The sequence below is a fragment of the Drosophila miranda genome, chromosome 2 (assembly GCF_003369915.1).
Source record: "Drosophila miranda strain MSH22 chromosome 2, D.miranda_PacBio2.1, whole genome shotgun sequence".
NCBI lineage: Eukaryota > Metazoa > Arthropoda > Insecta > Diptera > Drosophilidae > Drosophila > Drosophila miranda.
This window is the reverse complement of record NC_046675.1, coordinates 19,975,361-20,000,000: the sequence shown is the minus strand read 5'-3', so window position 1 is coordinate 20,000,000 and position 24,640 is coordinate 19,975,361. Positions and strand designations below refer to the sequence as shown.

The window sequence follows — 24,640 nt, the reverse complement described above, 5'->3', positions numbered from 1 at the left end:
AGTCGTTACAATATATTTTGCCAGCATGTTTGAGATCGGTTCGGCTAACACGTCCCGCGTAATGCGGCAGCGCCCCTTGTTTAGTTGGGTGATTTTGGAGCCGGCTTCTGTCACCAGACTCCTAAGTTCTTCCGGTGGCGCGGGCCTGTTGTGTGCCATGTAGCAGGAAGATGCCATAAGGCACTTTTCCTCACTCTCCAGCATCACTACCGTCAGGTCGTCCGTGCTGTAATTAAACATAAGATGAGCATGGATTCCCTTCCGTACGAGTACGGCGGTTCTGTTCCTGTTTACCGATGTTGAGTAGAGAAGGTTGTAATTTGAGGACTTTAGTCCAGCCACAGAATTGCCTGACGCAATCCACGGCTCCTGGACTAAAGCAATGTCAGCGGTCCCTTGCTCTATGGCAATGAGGAGCTCCGCCGACGCTATCTTGCTTTTATGGAGGTTGAGCTGCAGCACCCTTAGTGTCATGGGTTGCTAACTCAACCTCACTCGACGGGTTGACTATAATTGTCAGGTCACCGTCCTCCGAGTCGTTCAGCGCAAGACCCTGGGCGGCCTCCACTATGGTTTCAAGACCTAGATCTTTCTCGACATCGCCTGACTGAAGGGTGTGCGCATCATTATCCTCGGGGTGGCGCTTTTGCAGTCGTAGGTAGACGCTACCTACGCCCCACTCCATCTTCCCGAACTTGAGATACAAAATATCCTCTGCCTCCTTGCTGATGTGGAGGCTAACATGCTGGCCCCCCTCGTTGGGTAGTGGGCTACTCGCATACAGCACCTTCCAGTCAGCCGTTGGCACGTCCGGATTTTGCCTTTGCAGCAGCTTCAGTGCTCGCTCCCGCTGGATAGCAATGGGGAAGAGCACCTTCGCCTTTGGTATGGACGGGATCAGCTCCCTGTCTACCACCTCCAGCTTGGCCCCCTCCCACAGAGCTTCCAGTAGGGGCACCTTCTGCACCAGCCACTGCCGTGTGGGGTCGTCGTTACATTTGAGGATCTTGACCCCGTTCAGCCATCGAACGAGGGCATGGGAGCGCTGGGGTCCTCCCCCATTCGCGTGAACAGTGATTCAACAAGCTGCGCGTGGACTAACTTCCACTGCGCCGCCGTCATCTTCACGTTCTCGTCGCTGCGGTCGATCAAGGCCACAATGAGATGTCTCTTGGACACTTCGCTCATGGCCTTCTGTCTCGGCTTCCTTGCCTTCGGCTGGGGGGTGGCCGCCTTGGGCCCGCGTTGCCGCATGCGCGCCGGAGTATCTTTGGCAGCACTCTCGATCGAGCGTTGCCTCTTGGTGGCCAACATCTCCTCCACCTTGTTGGCGAATCCACCGTTTGGTGCCTTCATCTGGGGCAGCTGCGCGTAGTGTTCGCGACCCTCCTGTACCCGTTGCTCAGCCCAGGATAGCTTAGACTTCTCCTCTTGGGATCTATCCGCCTTGCCCTGGAGCCGGCTCATTAACTTGAGGGCCGCCTTATACTGAGCTTTTGACTTCATCCCCTCCCTGGAACGCTTCGGCCCTTCCCTACGCAGGGAGCTGGTACCTGGTTCCGGCAAGCGGAGAAGGCTTTCTTTTTCTGTTTTGCTGATGGATAGCACGCTCTCCGGGTCCGAATCTGTGTCGACAGCGGCACCGCGCGGCTCACCCTGCATCGCGTTGTTTTTGTGGCAGTAGTATTACAACTGACATGGCCTGCTCCGCCATGCCCGAGGTGTGACCGTTGGCGACACGCAGAGAGGATTGCTCCTCCCCGTGCCCGCCGGTGGTAGCAGTCACGCTTTCCACCGACGTTTGGGTTGACATCCCAACCCGTGTTCGCTCCTTTTCAGCCTCCATGTTTGTTCCGAAGGTCCATAGGTTAATATTTTTCGGGGGGACCACCCCCTAGCGTTTTATGTCTGGCCGCCAGGCACCTCTAGCCATGGCCCTGGTTCAGTTCCCCCGACTTTAGATCGGGAAGGCGATGGACCATTGCCTTAGCTGGACATTGCATTATCCCGGGCAGGGCAAGCGACAGTGCATTATCCTCGCCCGGGATAATGCAGTGTCCATTGCCCAGCCGGCACCCTCGTGGAGGGTTCAGCTAGAGGATTTTTGCCAGCCTTGGATGTCTATAGATCTTTATATATAAACTTATAATAACAGGTTTGCTCATAAGTTTGCCCTTTTTTTTAACAATCATTCCTTTGGCAGCTAGAGTATATTGTCGTGCGATCCGGCCGATTTCGAAAAATGACTTGAGATAGTTGTTAAATAAGCAATACATACGGATATCAATTTTATTTCGAATTGGACATTTGGTTTTGGTTTCCTGCACTGTTTCTATATTCTACAGTTGTAGTCTAGTATCTTATTGAAATTAATAATATTAAATGTTTCTTCTTGGTTTCAAAATCAATACCAGAAGCTAATTTAAAAAAAAATGTTTAACTGTTCTTTGCTATGCAGGCTTTGTACTTATACAATTCGATCACATCCGTAAAATTGCATCTTTCCATTTGTCCCCTTTAAAGCGGGACTTGCCTCGTCCAAATTGACATCGAATTTTTCCTAACGTTTGGCTGCATTGAAAATATCATTTAATATACAGTGTATAAAGTCGCAAAGGAACAGCAATTCAAAACTTTTTGGGAACTCAAGCTCCTGTATTTTTTCAAATGAGTTGCCAATACAGTCGTGGTGCAACTTATTTAATTTACATTTCGAAGATGTACGAATTTCTCGGTTTTGATTTGATGTTTGGTGGTCAATGTCTATGGACGGCTATGTCTTGCTACTCTACTGCCTAATAGTCTGATTAAAATATACAGTGTCATTAGTCGTTTTACTTCAAAGGGTATATTAAATTCGTATTGTCAAAGTTAAATTCCTTACTGGATTTGGTTACAGTTTATATGTATGTGTACCTTATATTTGTAGAGCACACGGTGTACATATGTATGTACATATGTATAACAGTCAGAAAGAAGTGTTTTCCAGACCTTAAAATGTATATATGTACATATGTATATGTACATGTGCATATATGCATATATTCTCTATAGGATTCAATAGCCAGCCGGGTACAATAGCCGATACAACTACATACAGACTTTATAATATCCTAAATTTGGAATTTTTCATTCCTTTCCGAATTTAATATTCAATCGGGCACAATTACTAAATATCCAAATTGATTTTTTCTTCTCAGCACACAATAATACTAAACATACTTGGAACTAAAGATTTTATTAAGTCTCATACCCTTGAATAATCATTTAAAATTTAGTGTTTCAAGAATTTCATGTTGAGTAAGCTATGGTCAGAATAATCCACTACTTCGTTCTACTTGTTTTGTCTTTTCTGAATTAGAACCGCATGCGGTGCACATACATATGTATGTATGCATGTTTTGGGCATGCACATGTAAATTTTGTTGTAGTTTATACATATGTACATCAAGTTGTGTTATGCAGGCCACTTTGATTTATCAAGTACCACTACAGTTGAATTTTAATGAGGAACGGTAACCCAGAAGCACCGGAATAAAAATCGTATTGTGAAGACTTGTATTTGTTTATTTATGTATGTACATATCTATATCCCCGTGATTCTTTCGAGCTATGTACATATGTATACTTCTACGAACCTTTACAATTAGAGTTGCAAATAAAGACTTAAATTTATTCGAAATACAGATACCATCAAAGAAATTTCAGTGCTATAAAAATAGGAGTCTGCAATAGTTATCTTAAGCTTGCGCTTCAATACGCAAGATTTAATCGCTATATCAACATTGAGAGATAAACTGTGCTTGTGTTTAATATTTGTGGCATTGTTTTGCATGTTTATTTATCGTTTTTTGCATAATGTGAATGGTATTTTATATTTCTAGATAGTAATGGAGCAGATATCAGTCTGTTCTATGTTTTTGAAAACACAAGTAATCTATCTTGTAAAATGCTTGGACCCAAAAAGTATACTATATGTTTGCATAATTGTTTTAGTAACTCTATGGTTTTACTGGTTGTTTTTTGTACCTTTTGTGTGGAAAAAGGTATGTATTCGTATTTTACAACTAACTCTACAATTCACAACATCACGACATGTTTTTAATAGCTTTGAGCTCGGTCATAATATTTTCAGTTGAATAAACATAAAGCTTAGATCATGTTTAACAGTCGCGAGGGAGATGGTTTGCAAAGTTCTGTGGCAAAGTAAGGACAGATAGCTTTATAAGTGACAAGAGGGGAACAAGCTTCTTGAGCAGGCAGTGCGATTGAAGCAAGGTCCCAAAATAGTTGTGCCCCTGAAGAGTATGTGCAAATTCACTAGCTTGAGCAATTTTAAATAGCAAAAATTTAGGGGAATTCTTTTTTTGTGGAAATTTAAGGGGACTACATTTTTGCAAAGACATTTTTTTATACGGAAATATGTTTTTACAACATTCCCTAATTTTTCCCCTAATTTTAATAGGTTAAACAGTTTTTTCAGGAACCAATCTACCTTGTAAAAATAGAATTAGGTGATATGCTTACATATATATTTTGTGGGAGCATATTTTGTAAAACTGTAAAATATCTTTGCTTCAAGCTAGGACAACAAAGTTATGTTAAAATTAAAAAAAAAAATAAATAAAAATATTGTTTCTGTTTTAGTATTTGTACGATATAAGTTGTTGTATTATAACTGTAAGATATCTTAAAATTGCTTAACAAAATGTGTTATATTGTTTCCCCTTTTAGTATTTGGACAATGTAAGTTACTTCAAAGTGTCCCTAACAGAAGGTTTCTGTCGTAATGATCAAAAGCGCGATGCAATAAACCGCATACGAAAAGCGAAAAAAAACAGTTCAAATGAAATGCCGCCACCATTTCCAAACGGTTGGTATGGTATTCTAGAATCATCGAAACTCCAACCCGGTGACGCAAAGTTTATAGCATGTTTGGGAGAGAAACTTGTCGTCTATCGCACACATGAGCATAACGTTTTCATTTTGGATGCATATTGTCCGCATTTAGGAGCCAACTTAGGCATTGGTGGGCGAGTTGTTGGCGATAACATTGAATGCCCATTTCACCAATGGAGTTTTCGGGGTGAAGACGGGGGATGCAATAATATTCCATATAGCACTTCGAGTAAGTATTTACTATTTAATTCGATTGTGCTTGAATGTTTATCATTGAAATTAAACATTACAGTTCCTCGAGGTACCAATGTTAAAAAATGGATTTCGCAGGAAGTTAATGATTTTATATTTATTTGGTACCATGCTGAGTCTTCGGAGCCTTGGGAGCTTCCTGTACCTATGGAAGCTCAGAAAAAAAATGTTTACCATGGGCGAAATGAATTTTACATCAATTGTCATATTCAGGAGATACCAGAAAACGGCGCTGATATGGCGCACTTTGCCGCTATTCACAATGAAAGCTTTCTTTCTGGTAGCTTGGCACCCAGAATTAGTGTTCTGAGCCGGTTTGGATGTCATAAATGGAATGCAAGGTAATTTGATCATATTTTTACAGACGTTGTCAGGACATGTACATATACACACCAGCTGTATTCACATTATCTCGGATTTCTTTTCCAGTCGTTTAGATACTAAATAAATAAATTATTTTTTAAATATAACGAGGGGGAACGTTGTGAGTTGCTGCGGACACCGCAACTCTACATTTATACCCGATACTTAGTCAGTATGGCTCTCCTCCAGCAGACGCCGCTAATATTAAACGACACGACAAAGAGTGCGTGCGAGAGAGACACAAAATCAGTCTGAGCGTGATGTCGGGCGCTGCGTAGCCACTGCAAATTGATTTGTTCCCTTTGGCTATACAAATTATCCGATCTGATCCAGATTCCGTTTTTAGTTTTCTCGAATCTGCAATATTGTGGATGCAACAGATTTTCGTCTTTTGTGGGGGCGGAAGGGAGTGGGGCGAAATTTTTAGATATACGTTTTATAGTGAGATCTAACAGGAGTGTGGATACCAAATTTGGTTACTCTAGCCTTAATAGTCTCTGAGATTTGTGGATGCCCCAGATTTTCGTCCTTTGCGGGGGTGGAAGGGGGTGTGGCGAAAGGTCCGATATCACAGGAGTGTGGATACCAAATTTGATTGCTCTGGCTCTTATAGGTTCTGAGATCCTTGAACTCATATTTTGCAAATGTCAAAACCGACCATGAAGAATGTGTGTTAGAGAGAAACAGAGCGAGCAAAAATGAAACTGTTTTCTTGATTCTGGCTATAATAATTATACGATCTAGTTCAGATTTGGTTTTGCACTCTAGAAGATATAATCATTCTCTACGATTCAGCGTTTTCAGTTTTCTCGTATCTTTGAAATTGTGAATGCCACAGATTTTCGCCCTTTGTGGGGGCGGAAGTGGGCGGGGCAAGGTTAGGTTAGGTTAAGGCGGTAGCCGGGAGGGGGGGATGTGAGCCTCCCGCCCCCGAGCTCACTTGGACCTATAGAAGGTCCGTTGTGTTTGAAGTTTTGAAACATTCTTGTAGCAGTGACATATCACAGAAGTCCGGATATAAAATATCGTTGCTCTCGCTCTTCTAGTCTTTGAGCAATAGGCGCTGATAGGGACGGACAGACAGACATGGCTCAATCGACTCGGCTATTGATGCTGATCAAGAACATATATACTTTATGGGGTCGGAAACGATTCCTTCTGGACGTTACTCACATCCACTTTTACTACAAATCTAATATACCCCAATACTCATTTTGAGTATCGGGTATAAAAAACAGTTTGTGCTTCCACTTGGCTTATTTTGCTCAGTTTCTTATTCTCAGCTGCTGATCGCCGAACGAAAGTCTCTCCATCAAACAGAAAACACGAGAGTAACAAAAATACGTGTTCTGTTGAGTGAGGGGGCGAGTCTGCTTAATTTTTCATTTCGGAGTGCAGACAGTATAGCAAAAATTGGTTGAGCATATTGTTCGAGATCTGTCCATAACTGAGAAACTAGCTTGAAAAATGACTAGGAATATTAAAATTAATAATAACAAAGCCCCACAAAAAACAAGTGTCGTGCACGGCTGACCAGAGTATCCTAACCCTATGTTTTTTGGCGCCCTGAATCCAAGGTCAGCTTCTCTCCATCACGTCAGGTTTTTTTAGCCTCAAAAAACCTAAACTCGAAACATAGTGGAAAAATTCATCGGATTTGCTTGATACTTGTCACTCGGGGGCTTTTGGGTCAGTGATGCCAGTTTTCTTGTTTCGAGATGTATCGAGTTCTTCGACAGCGTAGTGCTGTCTTTTTTTTGGCCTCGTGAGTGATGCTATAGCCAAACGTAATGGGTTGGATTACAGTTGCGAGGCATGCCGTGCGGTGGCGAATGATATATGGTGGCTTTTATGAGGCAAACGCGGAAGGGCTTAAAGGAGCTGAACGTAGGCTTTAAAAAGCAGTACGACCGGCTACTAGCTATGGAGTCTCAGTTTGGCAGTCTGCAACTGCTGAATGAGTCTCCGAGGCGTAAAAGGGTCACTCAGCGGGATCAGCAAGTGCCAGCCGTCACTCAGCCGCTTGCGGCCGAAAAATTGACTCTGACCACTCCAAGTGTGCAGCAGTTGATCTCGTTTGCCACTCCAAGGGCAATGACAGCTGCTGGCGATGCAGATTCGGTAGCTGAATTCATCGAGAACGTGCATCCAAGTACGTATGCAGCGTCCGTGTCCGTGGTGTCCGCAAGCTCGCTAGCTGTCCCGTCTATTCCGATCCCACCAGTGGTCAGAAGTTCCGGACCTCCGGATATTGCCACCACAGGTACTAGGCCTGTGGTGCCTAAACCACTGCACTATGGTCCAGAATTAGTTTTTTTTTTGGCATAAAGTCGAAATTTTTATGTGAATGCGCAATGCTATAAGAACTAACTATCTCGATGCAGGATACGTTTTTCTCAGGATTCCTTTCCACAAAAAAAGGTAGCAAGTCTAAAGCAAAAAATTATAGAGGTATAGCAAAGTTATCCGATATTCCCAAAATGTTTGAGAAGGTTTTAACTCCGCACTTGTAAAATCTCTGCATGTCAATTATATCGCCCACTCAGCATGGATTAATAAGGCGCCGATAAACCACCACGAACTTGTTAGAGTTTCATTATTAAAGGCTTTCAAGGTAACTTACAGACGGATGTTATTTACACCGACTTTAGGAAAGCATTCGCCTCTGTAAACCATTCCTTTCTAGCACATAAACTTGAGATGGATTTCTAGCGATCTTTGTTCCAGGTCTCAAAGAGTCCTCTTCCAAAATTCCCTCTCTTCACCAGTAAAGGTTTCTTCGGGAGTACCACAGGGTAGTCATCTAGGCCCCTTACTCTTCACACTCTTTATTAATGACTTGCCTTCGGTATTAACATACTCTCGAGTACTTATGTATGCGGATGATGTTGAACTCTGTGTCCAGTATAAGGACACTTCATTTCATTCTCGCTGGCAATCCGATCTCAATAACTTTCAGTCATGGTGTTGTGCAAACTTGTTACACCTTAATGCCTCGAAATGCAAAGTAATGACATTTCATCGTTCTAGCCCTTTGTTGGCTGCCTATACCCTATGCGGTAGTTCGATTGACCATGCTGGATGATATTGGTGTTATATTAGACGCCAAGCTAAAGTTTTCTGAAACGATTTCTACCATGGTAAATAAATTCTTGGGCTTATAAAGAGGTGGTCAAAGGAATTTGACGACCCCTAAATAACAAATACTTTCTATACCTCGCTAGTTTGTTCGATTTTATGGTACGGCTCCTGTGTATGGTGCCCTCAGTAAAATGTACACCAGGACCGTATAGAATCAGTACAGAAGTACTTTTTACTCTTTGCTCTGAGAGCCTTAACTAAAATGCGGGGGTGAGACTGCCATCTTATTCTAGTAGACTGCTATTAGTAAATCTCCCATCCTTGGTTACCTGTAGAAAAATGCTTGGTGTGAATTTTATGCACGACTTGATCAAGGTTGACGTAGATAGCCCTGATCTGTTGAGCCGCATAAACTTAAAAATTCCTATTAGATTCACTAGAAACTATACATCGTTGTCTATAACAGCCTTCTGCTGGAGTGCAGTAACTACACCGCCTCTTGAAAGATGCAGTCATTTCATGTCAACGTCCATTCGGAATGAAACAAAATTCTATTTAAAGGGGGAAGATTTAGATGTACCAATTCGTAATTATTGACCCAAAAAGCCCCCGAGTGACTAATTTTGAAGCAAATCCGATGATTTTTCAAATGAGTTTCCACCATGTTTTGACCATATTGGTTTTTTCAGGTTAGAAAAAAAGCCTGACGTGATGGAACAAATCTGACCTTGGATTCGTGTTCAGGGCCCCAAAATACATAGGGATATGAAACTTTGGTCAGCCGAGCACGACACTTTTTTTTGTGGGGATGTGAAATGATTCCACTTTAAGGGGTCGAAGATGCTCCCTTCTGTCTTTTACACACATATGTATGTATGACCAATTTTGAAAACTTTTCGCCGATAGCGTTATTTAGGTATGTTTTTGAAAACTTTTTAGGGGATCGTTTAATAATTTTCATATATGAATTTATGTATTATAGTTCTTAATTGTATCTGTGTATACAAATATAATAATAATATCATAATATATATATTAATAATGTCATAATATACATAATTATCATAATTTTCTGCTACTTTTTCAGTTGGTTTCCAACAACAGGAAAAGATAAGCATATTGCTGAAATAGCTCTCACTCACTCCCTAAAAATAATTGGAAAGGTTAATTGTTTTCAGATGAAAGTCTCCGGGAAACAGGTTACTATCTTAATTAAAGCATCGAGGAACTAAAGACATTTATACCATTTTAGATCGGACCGTCCTACGTTTACCTAACAATGAATTCATCCACCTTTGGACAAATCCAAATCTTGCAAACGATAACACCAATTGAGCCTTTACTGCAAAAAGTGGTCCATCGATTTTATGGACCACGTTGGCTAGGTCCCCTATTGAAAGTATTTATTTACGGAGAAAGTATAATGGTATGTATTTGAGTCTTAAACAATTTTTATATTATTTATTTATATAAACACTTTATTTATATTTTAGTTTGAACGCGATATTAATATGTGGAATCATAAAGTTTTTCGCCGAAATCCGATACTAGCTAAGGAAGACACTTCTATTAAGCAATTTCGAGTTTGGTATTCACAATTCTATACATCCAATAGCAAACAATTCTCAGACGTGGGCAACGTAGATTGGTAAACGTGAAATGCGAATATAAAATTTCAAGCAGTATATGTAAACTCAAACAAAATTGAGAATTTTAAGGAGACAAAGAATGACAATTTTTCTACAGTGTTGTTCGGTGCTTACTGTCTGTCTTTGAATAAAATTCATAGTAAAGCTTCTGGTACATACATATATGTATGTATATATGATGAGAATTAATCAAGGCGTTTGGGTCAGAAGCGGTAAATAAGCTAAGTATAGAAATAGTCATTTGTTTAAAATTATCCAACAGCCAAAAAAAACCCCTGTCATCAAACACACGTTTTTTGTAAATGGTTAAATTTATCCACATAACTTAACTATGATTCACCTAGTTCTAATGAACTTTACAATCAGCCCCCAAAACTTTGTAGCTTGACCTTACCGTCTGGGAAATGTAAAGCTCTCAATATAGTGCTGCAGCAGGTATAACAAGAGTAAAGAATACAAATGATAGACAAACTTTTAGAGTATCAAAATATTTTTTTTGTAAAATCAATTAAATTGATAACGATGTTCAATTGTGACAATTTATTGTAGAACCATGAACTTGTGCAGAAACATTTTAGAAGATTTTCTTTCCAAACACAGTTTTTCATATCTTTATTTGTTTAGAATCTGTTATTTTTGCTAGCAGAAGAATGTCGCACTCTGCGAAAACACAATATTTATTGAAAAAAAATTGCATATTTGTCAGATCGGAAATTCTTCAGATAATCATCAAATGTACTATGTACAACGTATCATCGTTCATTCTCTTTCGTAATGACCAGACGTGCTTTTGTTTTGCGTTCCGAATTTTTATTTTATTTTATCTAAATCTTAATCAAACTTATGTGCTGTTGTATGTAGCCGTGTATCCCATGCTGGCTTTGCAATAGTGTAGTGCATTATAGATACGATGCATGCCGCGTAGAGTACCGTAGAGTTCCTTTAGGGATCTGATGGACATGGGCCATGAACACTCAATTCAGCAGTTAACCGGTGCTAAGTGAGTATTTGAATAAGAGTTCTGCTCCGTGGGACTTGCAAGGGTCAACTGCTATTATCAGACCTCCCATCTAATGAAAAGTAAAATTTCTCTTATGCCAGGGAAATAACTCCCGAACTACTTTTAAACCATTTTTTTCAGCTAAATTTTCGACGGAGAATCTGGTTGTGAAAGAGTACAAGGCTAAGGAGAACGAGAGGGAATGTTGTGAGTTGCTGCTACGGCTGCAACTCTACTTTTATACCCGATACTTAGTCAATATGGCTCTCCTCCACCAGAGGGCGCTAATATTGAACGACAAAGAGTTTGTTAGAGAGATTGTAATAATAATCTTATTATCTTATCCGATCTTATTGAGATTATTCATTTGTCATTCTCTATGATTTTGCGTTTTTACTTTTCTCGTATCTTAAAAATTCTGTATGCCAAAGATTTTCGCACCTTGTGGGGGAGGAAGGGGGCGGGGCGAAAATTTTGAAATTTGTGCAGGTGCGATATCACTGGAGTGTGGATATCAAATTTGGTTGCTCAAACTCTTATAGTCTCTGAGATCTAGGTGATCATCTGGAGCGACAGGTAAACCCGACCAGGAGACGGGTGTTTTAGAAAGAGACAGGGCAAGAGAGAATGAAATTTTTTTCTTCATTCTGTCTATATTAATGATACGATCTGGTTCAGATTTTGCTCTCTAGAAGATATAGTTATTCTCTATAATTCTGTGTTTCTGATTTTCTCTGACTTTGAAAGTGTGGATGCCACAGATTTTCGTTCTTTGTGGGGGCGGTATGGTATGGGCGGAAGTTTTGAAATACACTTTTGTTTGTAGTGGGGCGGATCGCTGCTCAATTCTCCAACGACGAAGTTGATGATCCAGTGAAACCTCCTAGTGGCCGTCGTAACAAATGAAAAGCCGTTGTGTGTCGTGGTATGTATATGTAGGTGTGTTTATTGTTTGGCGGATATCGCGGTAGATCGGCCGTTTGCAAGTATAATTCGGTGGCCTATGGCTGGGTGCACGCCCCGGACCCGGTTCATCCAAAAACAGTGCTCTGGACTTGACACGGACGTCGGCTCAGTATCGCTCCACGGTCGAATCGGCGTGCGGATGCGCAAAACGGGGCTTAAGGAGTCTATGGACATCGCCGTGGTTCCTACGGCGGGGCGGCTCACGGGGAGACGACTGTGTTGTTCGAAGTGGGCCGATGTAGATGGCGACCGTGCAGTTGCGGCTGAGCGGGACGACGAGGGCGGCGTACGTGGAGTAGCGTGTGGTGGTTCTTGCCACACAGCCCGCCATTGCGACAATCCTTGCCGGAGTCTTGGTGAGCCAGGCAGTTTCCGCAATACTTGTTGATAAGGACAGCTCGGAGTCTCTCCTCGGGGCTCAGGAGAAGAAATTGGTGGCAGGTCCGTAGCGGATGGACTCCTTGGCAGATTCGGCAATGGTTGGAGCCAATTTCCCGAGCACGTCGTTTCTCCATGGTGCGGTTGGCGCGGGACCGTAGGGCCATGTCTGGATGAGGAGAACTAAGATGAAATAAAGGAGTCGAAGACACATTATTACCGATCTTGGAACGGGTGTGAGACACATTTAGGACATTGGAAATTGAGGCCCGGTTACATGGTCTGGTGACGCTGTGTTGATCTAAGGACGGATTCACATTCAAGTTCAGGCTTGTATTCGGAACGGAGCGTTGAGCTTTCATACAGTGAATATTTTGAAAATATTCCCTTTGGTCAAGCGTAGGAGACCGTCCGAGAACTTCTGCGGAGGGAGCTGGAAGGAAATTGCTTTCGTAAAAAGACCCTGAGTCTTGTACCAGTTTGATAGATCGTCTGGAACTTTGACTCGAAAACGATGAGATGTGATTCATCACCTGAGGCGCTGAACCTGTGAGTACCCAGCCGAAAATGGTTTCCTGCCCGAGAAGAAAGCCACAGATGCTGGTCAGTGAGCCACTTAACTGGATGGACGGAAGGAACTCTCATAAAAGGCCGGATCCGCCCATGAGAGGTTCCGCAGGTCTTTAAAGAATCAGTGAGATCGGATGCGATGGAATATTTGCTGCCAATTCCGGAATAACGTAGGCTCTGGCATTTAGTTGTAAGCCCGGCTTAGTCGGAGAGCGAATGGAAAAACTGCAGAGCTTCTTTGACTGAGCGGATACGGCATTATTTAGGCCGGAGACCTCTACCTGTATAAGTTGGAATTTGAAGGAAGTGAGGGCATAAACGGATTGGATGATACTCTTTGGAGCAGAGATCACAAGTGCTCCTGTTTTGATTCACTGTGGTCTCGAACGAGTGGGCACTTCTAGGATAAGGACTTCCTTGAGACCGAAACGGATTGCTTCTGGAATGGTCTGAAGTGGGTATGCTCGCCCTGAAGTGGGCCTGAGTCTCCATGCCTGGATGGCCGTCCTCGGTCACTTCGAGAGACAGGTACCGCTCCGCCAGGAACTTGTCCATGGCGTGCCAGGTGCGAATTTCGGACTTATGCGTCACGGATTGCCGCCAAAGCTTTACGGTCGTCTTTGGCAGCTTAGCGGAATTGAGGTACACTAACACTCCGTCAGCGAAAGCGCTGTCTGTGAAGACCTCGGAGTATTTGAGTGTCGTGAGGCACTTGTGGACAGCCCTCTGGAGCTCTTTTAGCGCAGCTGCTGACTCGGTACGGATTTGGGGAAGACTGGGCAAATCAAACAAATAACAGCTTTTATTTTATTTCCCGCGCCCTAGTGTACCATACCCCCACCCCCTGCCCATTCTTCATTTATTTTGTGGCGGTAGGTTAGTTCATCAAAAGACCCAAAACAAGAACCAAACTTAAATTTAAGTTCTAGCGGCCAGCAATACTAGAACACACACACGCAAAGCACGTAAGAATGCGTGTGCACCCATACATTCAAATATACTAGAGGCACGACAGAAAACAGAAATTAGCATCAGCATCAGATCTCTGAAAACGAAAAAAGCATACAAACACCTACCAGCACCGCTTTGGAAGACCACTAAATCTCTTAAGAGACAACCGTTAAGACAGGTTCATATCCGGTGTCCCAACGGCGATCTTGCCAGAAACGAAGAAGAGCAGGCCAATTCGTTTGCACATCATTTAGAGGACAGGTTCAGCCATTACCAATTCGCCACGGAGGCACAGTTCAGAGAGACCCAAGATAGTCTGCAAGCACCTCTACAAATGGCCTTACCCATTAAACCAGTCAGGGTTGAGGAGATTGTAGAAGTCATCAAGTCCCTACCGAGGAAGAAGGCTCCTGGCATTGACAGAGTGTGCAATTCCACACTGAAGGCATTACCTACACGGGCGATACTCTACATAGCGCTCATTTTTAACGCCATGTTAAGGATGCAGTTCTTCCCCAAGCAGTGGAAGATAGCAACAATCCTGATGATCCATAAGCCTGGAAAACCGGAGGATGACCCTGAATCGTAACGGCCCATAAGTCTCTTGTCTTCCTTATCTAAGGTCTGGGAAAGGCTTCTTGCCAATCATCTTGGTGGGATCATCAAGGAATGCCGTATCTTGCCGAATCATCAGTTTGGCTTTCGGGAGGGACACGGCACAGTGGAGCAAGTCCATAGATTGGTAAGGCACATCCTACAGGCCTTCGATAATCTAGAATAATGCAATGCAGTCTTCATTGATATGCAGCAAGCATTCGATAGAGTTTGGCATATCGGCCTACTGAGTAAAATTAAAAAACTCTTCCCAGCACCATACTACGGAGTCCTACGATCATACTTGGAAGGACGTCAGTTTATGGTCAGGTGCAAGAACACCTATTCAACCCCTTGCCAAATGAGAGCTGGAGTTCCACAGGGCAGCGTCCTTGGCCCGCTGTTCTACTCTATTTATACCGCAGATCTACCCGCCCCAAGCGAGCACCATATGTAGGTTCCCCGTAAGGCTCTACTTGCTACTTACGCGGACGATATAGCACTTCTCTACAGCTCTAAATGCCGCCTTGAAGCAGCAGATGGACTCCAGGAGTACCTCCACTCTTTGGCAGCTTGGTGCAAGAGATGGAATCTAAAAGTCAACCCACTGAAGACCAGTAACCCATGCTTCACCCTGAAAGCGCTCATAGACAAAACCCCACCCATAGAATTGAAGGCCCCTAATTTGAAGGCGTAACTTTGGACCAACCAGACCCACAAAGGACGAAAATCTGTGGCATATACCTTTTTGAAGATACGAGAAAACTTAAAACGTACAATTATAAAGAATGACCATATCATTATTATAGCCAAAAGTAACAACTAAATTTGCCGTGGCTACGTAGCGCCCGACGACACGTTTCGACTAAGTCTCTCTCTCTCATGCACTCTTTGTCGTGTCGTTTAATGCTAGCGCCGTCTGGCGGAGGAGAGCCATACTGGCATACTGAGCCATCGGTTGCGGTCTCAGCAGCAACTCATTACTTTCCCCTCGCGTTTGATAGATTTGGGTCTTTATAAATCTTGTTTGTACTGTTTTTTCAGAGGTTGAACTAAAAAATAAGTTAGATATTGAAAAAATACATTTATTTATTTTTCTAAGGGTACATAAAATGATTAGAATATTCGTATAGGTAAAGTGATTCTAAGATATGCCTTCGGAAATATTAACATTTAAACTAAAGGGATTTCTCGAGGTTGTACTTTTGATTTCATAGGGCTCTTTTATTGGAGTAATATTTCTGGAGAATCCGCTATTGGTTGCTATTTCTACAATCCCCATAGAAATTACCTTTGAAATCACTGTAATGGTGTCTGTTGACTCTAAATAAACATTTTGGTCGGGAGAGTAATTAATTTCGCCACTGCAAGCAACACATATTGCTTCTTCCCCACGTCTCAACTTATTGTAGATAAGACATTGTTTATGGAAAGAATGTTGACAAAGGAAATAGACAGATTGCATATTTAGCGATTGGCGACAGATATCACATGAACTATTGCGAAATTCTATTGGATTATTTGTATAAAGAGAAAGCGTAAAATCTGCTTTTTTAATTTTTTTATTTAAATTTTCAATAGTTTGCAATTCGTTTCTTGAGTCCAAAATATTTTGGACTATCCTTTCCCTAATAAAAGGTTTAAGTTGCAATGCATGTATCGAATTATTTCGGAATCCACTATTTAAAATCATTAATAATGAGCTTGTCTTCAGTTCAAAGACGTAATTAAGATCTGGATAACTCTTAATAAGACTGTGTACGCATTTGTCCGATCCTCCATCGGTTACTATATCTGCGTTATTCAGATTTTTATGAAATTGTTTAATCCCATTCAAAAATATATAGAGTCGACATATAATTAAAACTTTTTCAAGACGTAGGCGACCATTATTCAAAAAATCTAAAACAAAACCGGTGGTTATTTTTTTATCACGCCAAAGTCCAAGATACAGAATTAGTAAATAATCATATAATTGCTCATCACATGTGGGGTAACTCCCAATTATTTCTGATAATAAGTTGGCGCAAAACTCGTTATATTCCGACAAAATGGAAAAAAAACAAAGAATGTTTTTTGTCGTGTTTCCAATAATTACCGATTTGACAATCTTTAAATAAGTTTCTGGGTTTTTCATTAGTGATTCTGGTCCATATTCTAAATGGAAATGTAAAATTTCATTGCCTTCAAAACTTTTGGATTGAGTTCCATTTGCAGAATTTAAATTACTGCTTGGTTTATCTAAAAGCGTATCCAGATAAACATTACCCGTGGTATTGAAAAAAACATTATTGCCAGGATTGAAATCATTCTTCGGGTTACACTTTTTCTCATCAAGTAATTTAAAAAGTTTTAGGTGCTTGTTTTTAGAATGATTACTTTTTAAAAGTTCATATACATATTCTTTTAGATATTCAGTGTACCTGGAAAACAGTAGTTTGGAAATCACATCATAGGGTTTAATAAAGCCAATTGTTTTAGTATATTCTATGACTGCTCTACTTATGTCGCCCTTAAGTACTAAATGATTTCCGTATTGAAACCGCACGCAAGCAGTATCATATGAAGAAACAAGGGCTTCTCTTGATAACAATTGCAGAGCAATATTGTACATACTTTGTTCAATTAGAAGTCGAATTTTTGTATTCGTATTGTACTGCTGTAATTTGAATATGTTTGTACAAGAGTTATCCCTATCTTCAGTATTAGTGATAATGTAACATACTTCGTTTTCGCTGATAGTAAAAAGAAAATCTTCAAGTTGTTTAGAAAAAACAATAATTTTGTTTTCAGTATCCACTACAATTAGAGTCACCTTCGTCTTATCCGAAAAAAAACTTTTTGGACTTTGGACTACAACGATGAGATAATGGCCTACCCAATCCAAACATTTTTTTTCCCCTTCAATGGCATAGCAAGGGCCCCTTCCGTCACGAGTGTAGCAGTATATAGCATCTTCTCGCCCTACTACTAACATAGAATCATCTAATTCTGCATTACTTGCTTTGCGCATCGTACAACAATGATTGTAAGCATGTTTATTATTATCCAGTATATATTTTTGATCAATGGCGCCTTTTTCTTTGATTGTAAAGCAAAACACGCCATCAAAACATGTCACAAACATATATGTAGTTTGTTTATCCGTGCTTTGACGTCTGATGTCGAAATGTATTCCATTAATTGCGTGTGCAGATATTGAGTGGCGGCGACTATTTGTCAAAATAAATCTGTTCATTTTTCCATAATGCAACAGAATGTCCCCATTCTCAAAGCCTAAGGCTAATATCAGTATTTTATCCTCAATGACTGCATTGATGCATGTGGTAGGACTTGTTGTATTAATAGTTGCGGATGCAATCAGTGGAGCTCCTTGTTTTTTTGTCAACTTTTTTAAATCGTATATATCTATGTGTACTACAAATGTTGCATCTTGTGTGACAGTTGCTAGTAAATTATTAGACGTCAGTGCACATTGCCTGATGTGGCGCTGGCAATGTTGACTTTTAAAGGATATGCACTCCCAGTTAGGAAAATAAACATGTAGTTGTCCATTTTTGTCACAGAGCACTAGAGTATTATTACTTTCACCAGCATCAGATTTGGTCAGATTGAAACAGTGACACGTAATTTCCTCAATATTCGGGAATTTTACATAAGGCAATCCAACAATATCAAAAAAGTTGACTTTTTTCCATTCTAAAACTGTAGTATTCATCTTAGTATGACTGAAAACTTATACATACTGCATATACAGCAACAAGAGTATGACCGGATTTTTTGCTCAAAAATATTTAATTACATCAAAATTATAACAATATAGAGGGTATTCCTCGATGTGTTGCACCGGATTATATTTACCCACCACTAAAGAGCAACGAAAATATTGGTGTTCCCGTTTTCGAACAATGCAAATTTGTATATCAATTTATATATGTATATTGTATATACTGTTTTTAAATGCATATGCCATAGGTATATATGTAGGTATATATGTATATGTATATACGTATATGTATATATATCATAGGTGATATATCACGCAGGCTCCGTTTTTCACTTACTTGCGGATTACGTTTTCGGCCAAAAAGTTTCGTTTAACAGTGCTCAAGTTTTCACATATTTTTGCTATCGATATGTTTATTTTTTCATCGTTTCTGGCAAACAGAAATAGCTGACCTGGCTGGTTTGTAAAAATACTGCATGATTAAAATGCCTTTCATTTTTTCAATTGATTTTGGAGAAAGATACTTTATGCTCTCCTAGGATATAAAGAACAAAGTGGTAATTTTAAAATAAAAAGTTAAATTGCTGCACTTACATTTTGAAGGCCGAATTAAGTGGGCCGGGAAACAGCTGTGCTCACTCACATGTTTTGTTAAACGCATGTTACATGCATATTTGTGCAGTTATGCGCAAATATATATTTCTTGCTAACGTTCCGATAACCAAATCGAAGTGCGTCAGCTGTTTGCACAAAACCGAAAATTGTCGTTTAACAGGACAATTTTTTCCGAGCCAAATTTGAGATTGGGTTAAAATATTCATTATGAAGTGAAGAACGCACAAGTTATTAGGTGATAACAGATGTCAAGATTATGTTTATGCATCAAATAAAACATATATTTTCTTCCTTTTGCAATTTAGGTTCGTTTTGTTGCATAGAAAGCCGTTCACTTTTCCTTTCGTTTTGACAACGAATAAATCTTGCGGAATGTGTAAACGGGAGCCCCAATTTATGTGATTTCAAAAGGAAATCGGAAAAATTATGTTTTGCTTTGTATACGTGGAAAAAGTTTCTCTCTATTCTAAAAAAAATATTTTGCGTCGTCGTCGCCCGATATTTTACTCACGAGAAAGTAAAATTTCGGGCAACGACGACGACCCAAAACAGATTTATGTATTAGAGAGATATCATAAATACAACAATACAACAAAAATATAAATGTGTTTTTTTTTTGTGTTTTTTTTATACCCGATATTCAAAATGAGTATAGGAGTGTATTATATTTGTGGTGAAAATGGATAGAGTCATGTCCAGAAGGAATCGTTTCCGACCTCATAAAGTATATATATTCGTGATCAGCATCAATAGCCGAGTCGATTGAGCCCTGTCTGTCTGTCTGTCTGTCCGTCTGTCCGTCTGTCCGTCCGTCCGTCTGTCCGTCCCCTTCAGCGCCTAGTGCTCAAAGACTATAAGAGATGGAGCAACGATGTTTTGGATCCAGACTTCTGTGATATGTCACTGCTACAAAAATATTTCAAAACTTCTCCCCGCCCACTTCCGCTCCCACAAAGGACGAAAATCTGTGGCATCCACATTTTTAAAGATACGATAAAACCAAAAACGCAGAATCGTAGAGGATGACCATATCTTTTAGAGTGTAAAATCTCTACCAGATCGTATAATTATTATAGCCAGAATCAAGAAAACAATTTCATTCTTTCTCGCTCTAACACACAGGTTTCATGGTCGGTTTTGTCAATTGCAAAATATGAGTTCAAGGATCTCAGAACCTATAAGAGCCAGAGCAACCAAATTTGGTATCCACACTCCTGTGATATCGGACCTTGACCGTTTCGTGTCCAAATTTCGCCACACCCCCTTCCGCCCCCGCAAAGGACGAAAATCTGGGGCATCCACAAATCTCAGAGACTATTAACGCTCACTATAAAACGTATATCTCAAAATTTCGCCCCACCCCCGTCCGCCCCCACAAAAGACGAAAAACTGTTGCATCCACAATATTGAGGATACGAGAAAACTAAAAACGTAGAATCATAGATAATGATCATATCTATCAGATGACTAAGTATCGGGTATACCTGTAGAGTTGCGGTGTCCACCTCAACTCACAACGTTCCCCCTCGTTTAATTTAAATTCGTTCTTCTTTTTCCCTTCTCTTTTCATAAGAAATTCTACATTTAATAAATTACAATATTTCAAATTGTAAATAAAAATTTAGTATATTTTTGTTGGTATTATACTGTATTCTAAAAAAGTTCAGGGAGGAATTTTTCGTCCAGGCATCCTTCCAGTCGTCATTTTTGGACTGGAAGAGAGCTGTGAGGTTTCCAAGTGAATCCTACACCCAGTTTTAAAAGACAATCGATTTAACGTTGTTTTATAAGAACACAACTGTTTCAAGAGTTTTTTTCTTTATTTTAATATGTTAGAAAATGCAATGTACAAAGTAACATTCAGATGCATACATATGTATCACAGTTCAATTTGTCGAACATATAAATTTCCAGTACATTTTTGTGTTAAATATATAAAAAGGTATTTTACATCATTTGGTAACTAGTACTGTTTTTGGTGACCGTTTTTTTGTGTAATGTGGAATAAATGTCCGAACATTGCAAGGCAAGAGTTTGTCTTTCACTGTATAAATAACGGTTTACATGCAATGTAGAAGTACTAATTAAGTAAAAGTATGTATATCGTTTTCACATACATAGTTAAATTAGTCGGATTTCATCCTCCAGAGCTATTTAATTGCTATCCAAAGAGCTGTTATGTAACTAGCGATTGTACACAGATTTTATGTAAATATTCTATACACTTTAAGGGTTGATTTATTTGTAAGATTATGATATACTATTGTATGTATGTTATTACCAAGTACTTAAAAACAAATACGGCTTGTAGGTGTTCCGATCACGGTTCGAAAAAATCTTACAATATCCCTTAAGGGATAGAGCTAGTTTTATTCCGGCTTCCGAAAACTTGTTCCCTAAGTCCTTTATTGGCACGCTTGCAACTTTGCAACAAATCGTAACTTACATACATATGTACATAAGTCTCAGTGCACGTTTCGCGGTGCTCAGTATACATATGATTTATGCAACTTATACAATAAATATTATACATCAGTCTGAAGTCCTTGGTGCTCTGCATATAACTATTAGTTTTATCTCAGTTTATGTTGTTACGGTGGGATGGGCAAAGAAGACCGCGCATATCTACAAATTTGTCTTGCAACATAGAAAAAAGCAATATTTATTTAATTTGTATTTATTACTAAAATGGATATTGTACCTTGTTTCGTAGTAGCTAGTAGGGCCCACTTGTGCAAAATAACAGTTAATATTTCCAATTGCTTCACTATCATTTTCACTTCATTTCATTGGTACCACTGATATCGTTACTGATCCATAACACCAACTTAGTGCGAAAGCTTTTAATTTTGTCCGAAGACGTTAAAATATTTGAAATCACAGATGCGCTAAGGGAAAAAGGCTTTGTAGCCAAGACAGTAAAAAATATTATTAACAGAAGCAAAAAGCCAAAACCACTTTTCATGGTCGAGCTCGAGCCAGACATACATATGAACTTTAAAGCAAAACGAAGTACACTCAATCTACAAACTGCACTTCCTGTAGCACCCCAGAATTAGTTTAGAAGAAACGCATAAACGCCATAGTCCAGGGCAATGCACAAATTGCCAGGAATATGGGCATAACAGGACTTACGTACTCTAGGGTCAGACTGCAGAAATGTGGAAGCTGTGGAGGATACCTCACAGGGAACTATAGAGGCTGTCCAGTTTCCAAGGAGTTCCCCGAGTAATAGCGGCACGCTCTCACAATAGACCCAACGAATTTGTATGATCCAAAATCACACCTGAACTAATCTTAGCAAAAGCGGCTAGGTTTTTGATCCCCCAAACACCATATAGATAGCTTTTTTTTAGTGTTTTAAAAAAATGACTAGAAAAGCCAACCCAGCCGAATATGGTAAACTCTCAGCAGCCCCCAGATCAGCCACAAAGCCCTATTGAAGCAATGATATTTACTCTGTAGCAAAGTATGATAGACATACAAAATCTCATGCATCTCTGTAGAATGCCAGAGTCGTTTCACAGCATAAACTTGGGCTAACATGATTCCTATACGGCAAACACATCCATTATATGGAACAGATCATTCGGATGAAAAAGCACACGGTGGGACAGGCATCTTAATCATAAACCGCATCAAACACTACTTACAGGCTACATCTGTAAATCGGGTAATGTACATTTTACCAGATGCCCAGTAAATGCAACTTCCCAAGTAGCCCGCCATCTGTCAGCTGTGGAGAGGTGTCTTGCAGATTGGCGCATACAAGCGTTTAGCGGATTATCATCGTCAACACAAAGTGACAAGAGTTGCTGCACCATTTTAGAACAATGATTAAGAAGCACAACCTCTGAAAAAACATTAGAAACGGGGGGGAACGTTGTGAGCTGCTGCTTCGACCGCAACTCAACATTTATACCCGATACATAAAGCGATACATGGCTACATTGAGCGAAAAAGAGTACGTGAGTTAGAGACAGAAAACGTGTCTGAACGTGTCGTCGGGCGCTGCGTAGCCACTGCAAATTGATTTATTCCTTTTGGCTATACAAATAATCTGATCTGATCCATATTCGGCAATCTGGTAGAGATGGTCATTCTTTATGATTGCGCGTTTTTAGTTCTCTTCATTACCTGCAATATTGTGGATGCCACAGATTTTCGTCCTTTGTGAAGGCGGAAAGGGGTGAAGCGAAATTTTGAAATACACTTGCGAAGGTTCAATATGACAGAAGTGTGGATATCAAATTTGGCTGCTCCAACTTTTAGCAATTGGCAAAGCCGATCAGGAAAAGTTCAGATTCTGCAGTCCATAAGATAAAGTAATTTTCTACGATTCTGCGTTTTTGTTTTTCTCGTATCCTTTTGGATGCCGCAGATTTTCGTCCTTTTGGGGGTGGAAGTAATAGTGACATATCACGGAAGTCTGGATACAAAATGTCGTTGATCTAGCTCTTATAGTCTTTGAGCGCTAGGCGCTTATAGGGATGGACAGACGGACGGACGGAGAGACGGACACACAGACATGGCTCAATCGACTCGGCTTTTGATGCTGATCAAGAATATATTTACTTTATGGGGTCGGAAACGATTACTTCTTGACGTTACACACATCCATTTTCACCCTTACTCATTTTGAGTATCGAGTATAAAAATACCAGTCTAAAAATGTTTAAAAAAGAATCCACCATATGAAAAAAATCATAGTTCACTAAAAAAAATTAAAGCCCCAGATCTATCAGAAAAAGTTGGGTTGATTGACCTTTAAGCTTTCCAGTCTCCAGTTTTATTCTTGTTTTTCCATTCACTAAATAAATTTTCAAGCTTAGCCCCGTAATGATATTCTTGGCGAATAGGAATTCAGTATTAGTGCTAGCGGTCTCTGCCTGGGTTTATGGAAATGCATGATCAGCATTAAGTGGCCTATTAGAAGAGACCATTAGCCTCGGTATGAGTACATTTGGGTTCTGCCTGTGTTTTGGAGAAATGCTTGATCAGCAGTTTGGGCAGCTAGCTGATCCGCGCTCAAGAGGCAGATCATGTTGCTGTTCAGAAGGAATGTGTAACATAAACAATAGTGGTTTATGTCACTGCGCTTATACACGCGCTTATTTATGGAATCAGAAAAGTCACAAAGCTTTTATGATTGACGTTTGTTTGTTTTATTGACGGCAACATTTCTCTCTAAATTTGAGGAGAGTGATGATCCAAAAAAAAGCTTAATCACTAGATGGAAATATCGCCATAATTACTAATTCTGTTAAAGCTTTCTCACACATAATTTTTTAAGTCGATTGGAATATTTTTTCTACGGTGGAATAAGTATCGAAAGCATTTTTGGATGAATATAAGACGAGGTTTAGATATTTTAATACACTGCAAGTGTAATTGCTCATTAGTATGAAAAATTGAATGTTAACTATTTATTGTTGGCTTAAATAATAGCCAATCGAGCTGAAATGTTAGCGGAAACTGCGAAATTAGCGAAATGTTAGTGTAATAAATCTTTAAAAAAATCAATTCTGCCAAAGGAACATTGGCGATTATTGTATTTTTCCACTCATACCTTATATGACCTTATGACTTTATATT

General features: G+C 40.1%; 3 protein-coding genes and 1 long non-coding RNA gene across 16 annotated transcripts in view; 2 read left to right on the top strand and 2 right to left on the bottom strand.

Moving 5' to 3' along the window:
* Window positions 1-3,211: 3,211 nt before the first annotated feature.
* On the top strand, window positions 3,212-10,774 carry LOC108153908 (cholesterol 7-desaturase). 6 transcript variants are annotated; one of them, XM_033389714.1, is made up of 6 exons: window positions 3,212-3,300; window positions 4,735-5,128; window positions 5,192-5,492; window positions 9,683-9,794; window positions 9,848-10,021; window positions 10,089-10,774. In XM_033389714.1, exons 2-6 carry the CDS (start codon window positions 4,852-4,854, stop codon window positions 10,245-10,247), a joined length of 1,023 nt encoding a protein of 340 aa, XP_033245605.1. In that variant the 5' UTR covers window positions 3,212-3,300; window positions 4,735-4,851; the 3' UTR covers window positions 10,248-10,774. The 6 variants fall into 6 exon arrangements, with proteins under 6 accessions (XP_033245605.1, XP_033245603.1, XP_033245604.1 ...); XM_033389712.1 differs by having other exon boundaries at window positions 3,289-3,310; XM_033389713.1 differs by lacking the exon at window positions 3,212-3,300 and adding an exon at window positions 3,490-3,574.
* A 5,000-nt stretch (window positions 10,775-15,774) lies between these two features.
* On the bottom strand, window positions 15,775-18,463 carry LOC108156729 (vacuolar protein-sorting-associated protein 11 homolog). The gene has a single exon (XM_017288384.2). The coding sequence runs from the start codon at window positions 18,419-18,421 to the stop codon at window positions 15,848-15,850; it is 2,574 nt and encodes an 857-aa protein (XP_017143873.1). The 5' UTR covers window positions 18,422-18,463; the 3' UTR covers window positions 15,775-15,847.
* A 2,273-nt stretch (window positions 18,464-20,736) lies between these two features.
* LOC108156055 (acetylcholine receptor subunit alpha-like) overlaps window positions 20,737-24,640 on the top strand; it is a 65,555-nt gene continuing 61,651 nt past the window's right edge. For 4 of the 8 annotated variants that reach the window (XR_004472032.1, XM_017287332.2, XM_017287331.2 and 1 more), the window contains exon 1: window positions 20,739-20,987. The gene's annotated coding sequence lies outside the window, so the exon portion shown is untranslated. Of the gene's footprint in view, window positions 20,988-21,120; window positions 21,140-24,640 lie in introns of those variants that run through there. The other 4 variants (XM_017287333.2, XM_033389702.1, XM_033389703.1 and 1 more) reach the window with 3 other exon arrangements.
* Window positions 20,845-23,073, bottom strand: LOC117187319. The gene is made up of 2 exons (XR_004472033.1): window positions 21,747-23,073; window positions 20,845-21,682 (listed from the first exon to the last, which is right to left on the bottom strand). It is a non-coding gene; the product is annotated as an uncharacterized LOC117187319 (long non-coding RNA).

Excerpts from the sequence above, each read along its gene's own strand:
- LOC108153908 (XM_033389711.1), top strand. The coding sequence starts at position 3,891 with ATGGAGCAGATATCAGTCTGTTCTATGTTTTTGAAAACACAAGTAATC. Across the intron at positions 4,047-4,734 it reads TACCTTTTGTGTGGAAAAAG|TATTTGGACAATGTAAGTTA; the intron begins GTATGTATTCGT and ends TTCCCCTTTTAG. Across the intron at positions 10,022-10,088 it reads TTTACGGAGAAAGTATAATG|TTTGAACGCGATATTAATAT; the intron begins GTATGTATTTGA and ends TTTATATTTTAG.
- LOC108156729 (XM_017288384.2), bottom strand. The coding sequence starts at position 18,421 with ATGAATACTACAGTTTTAGAATGGAAAAAAGTCAACTTTTTTGATATT.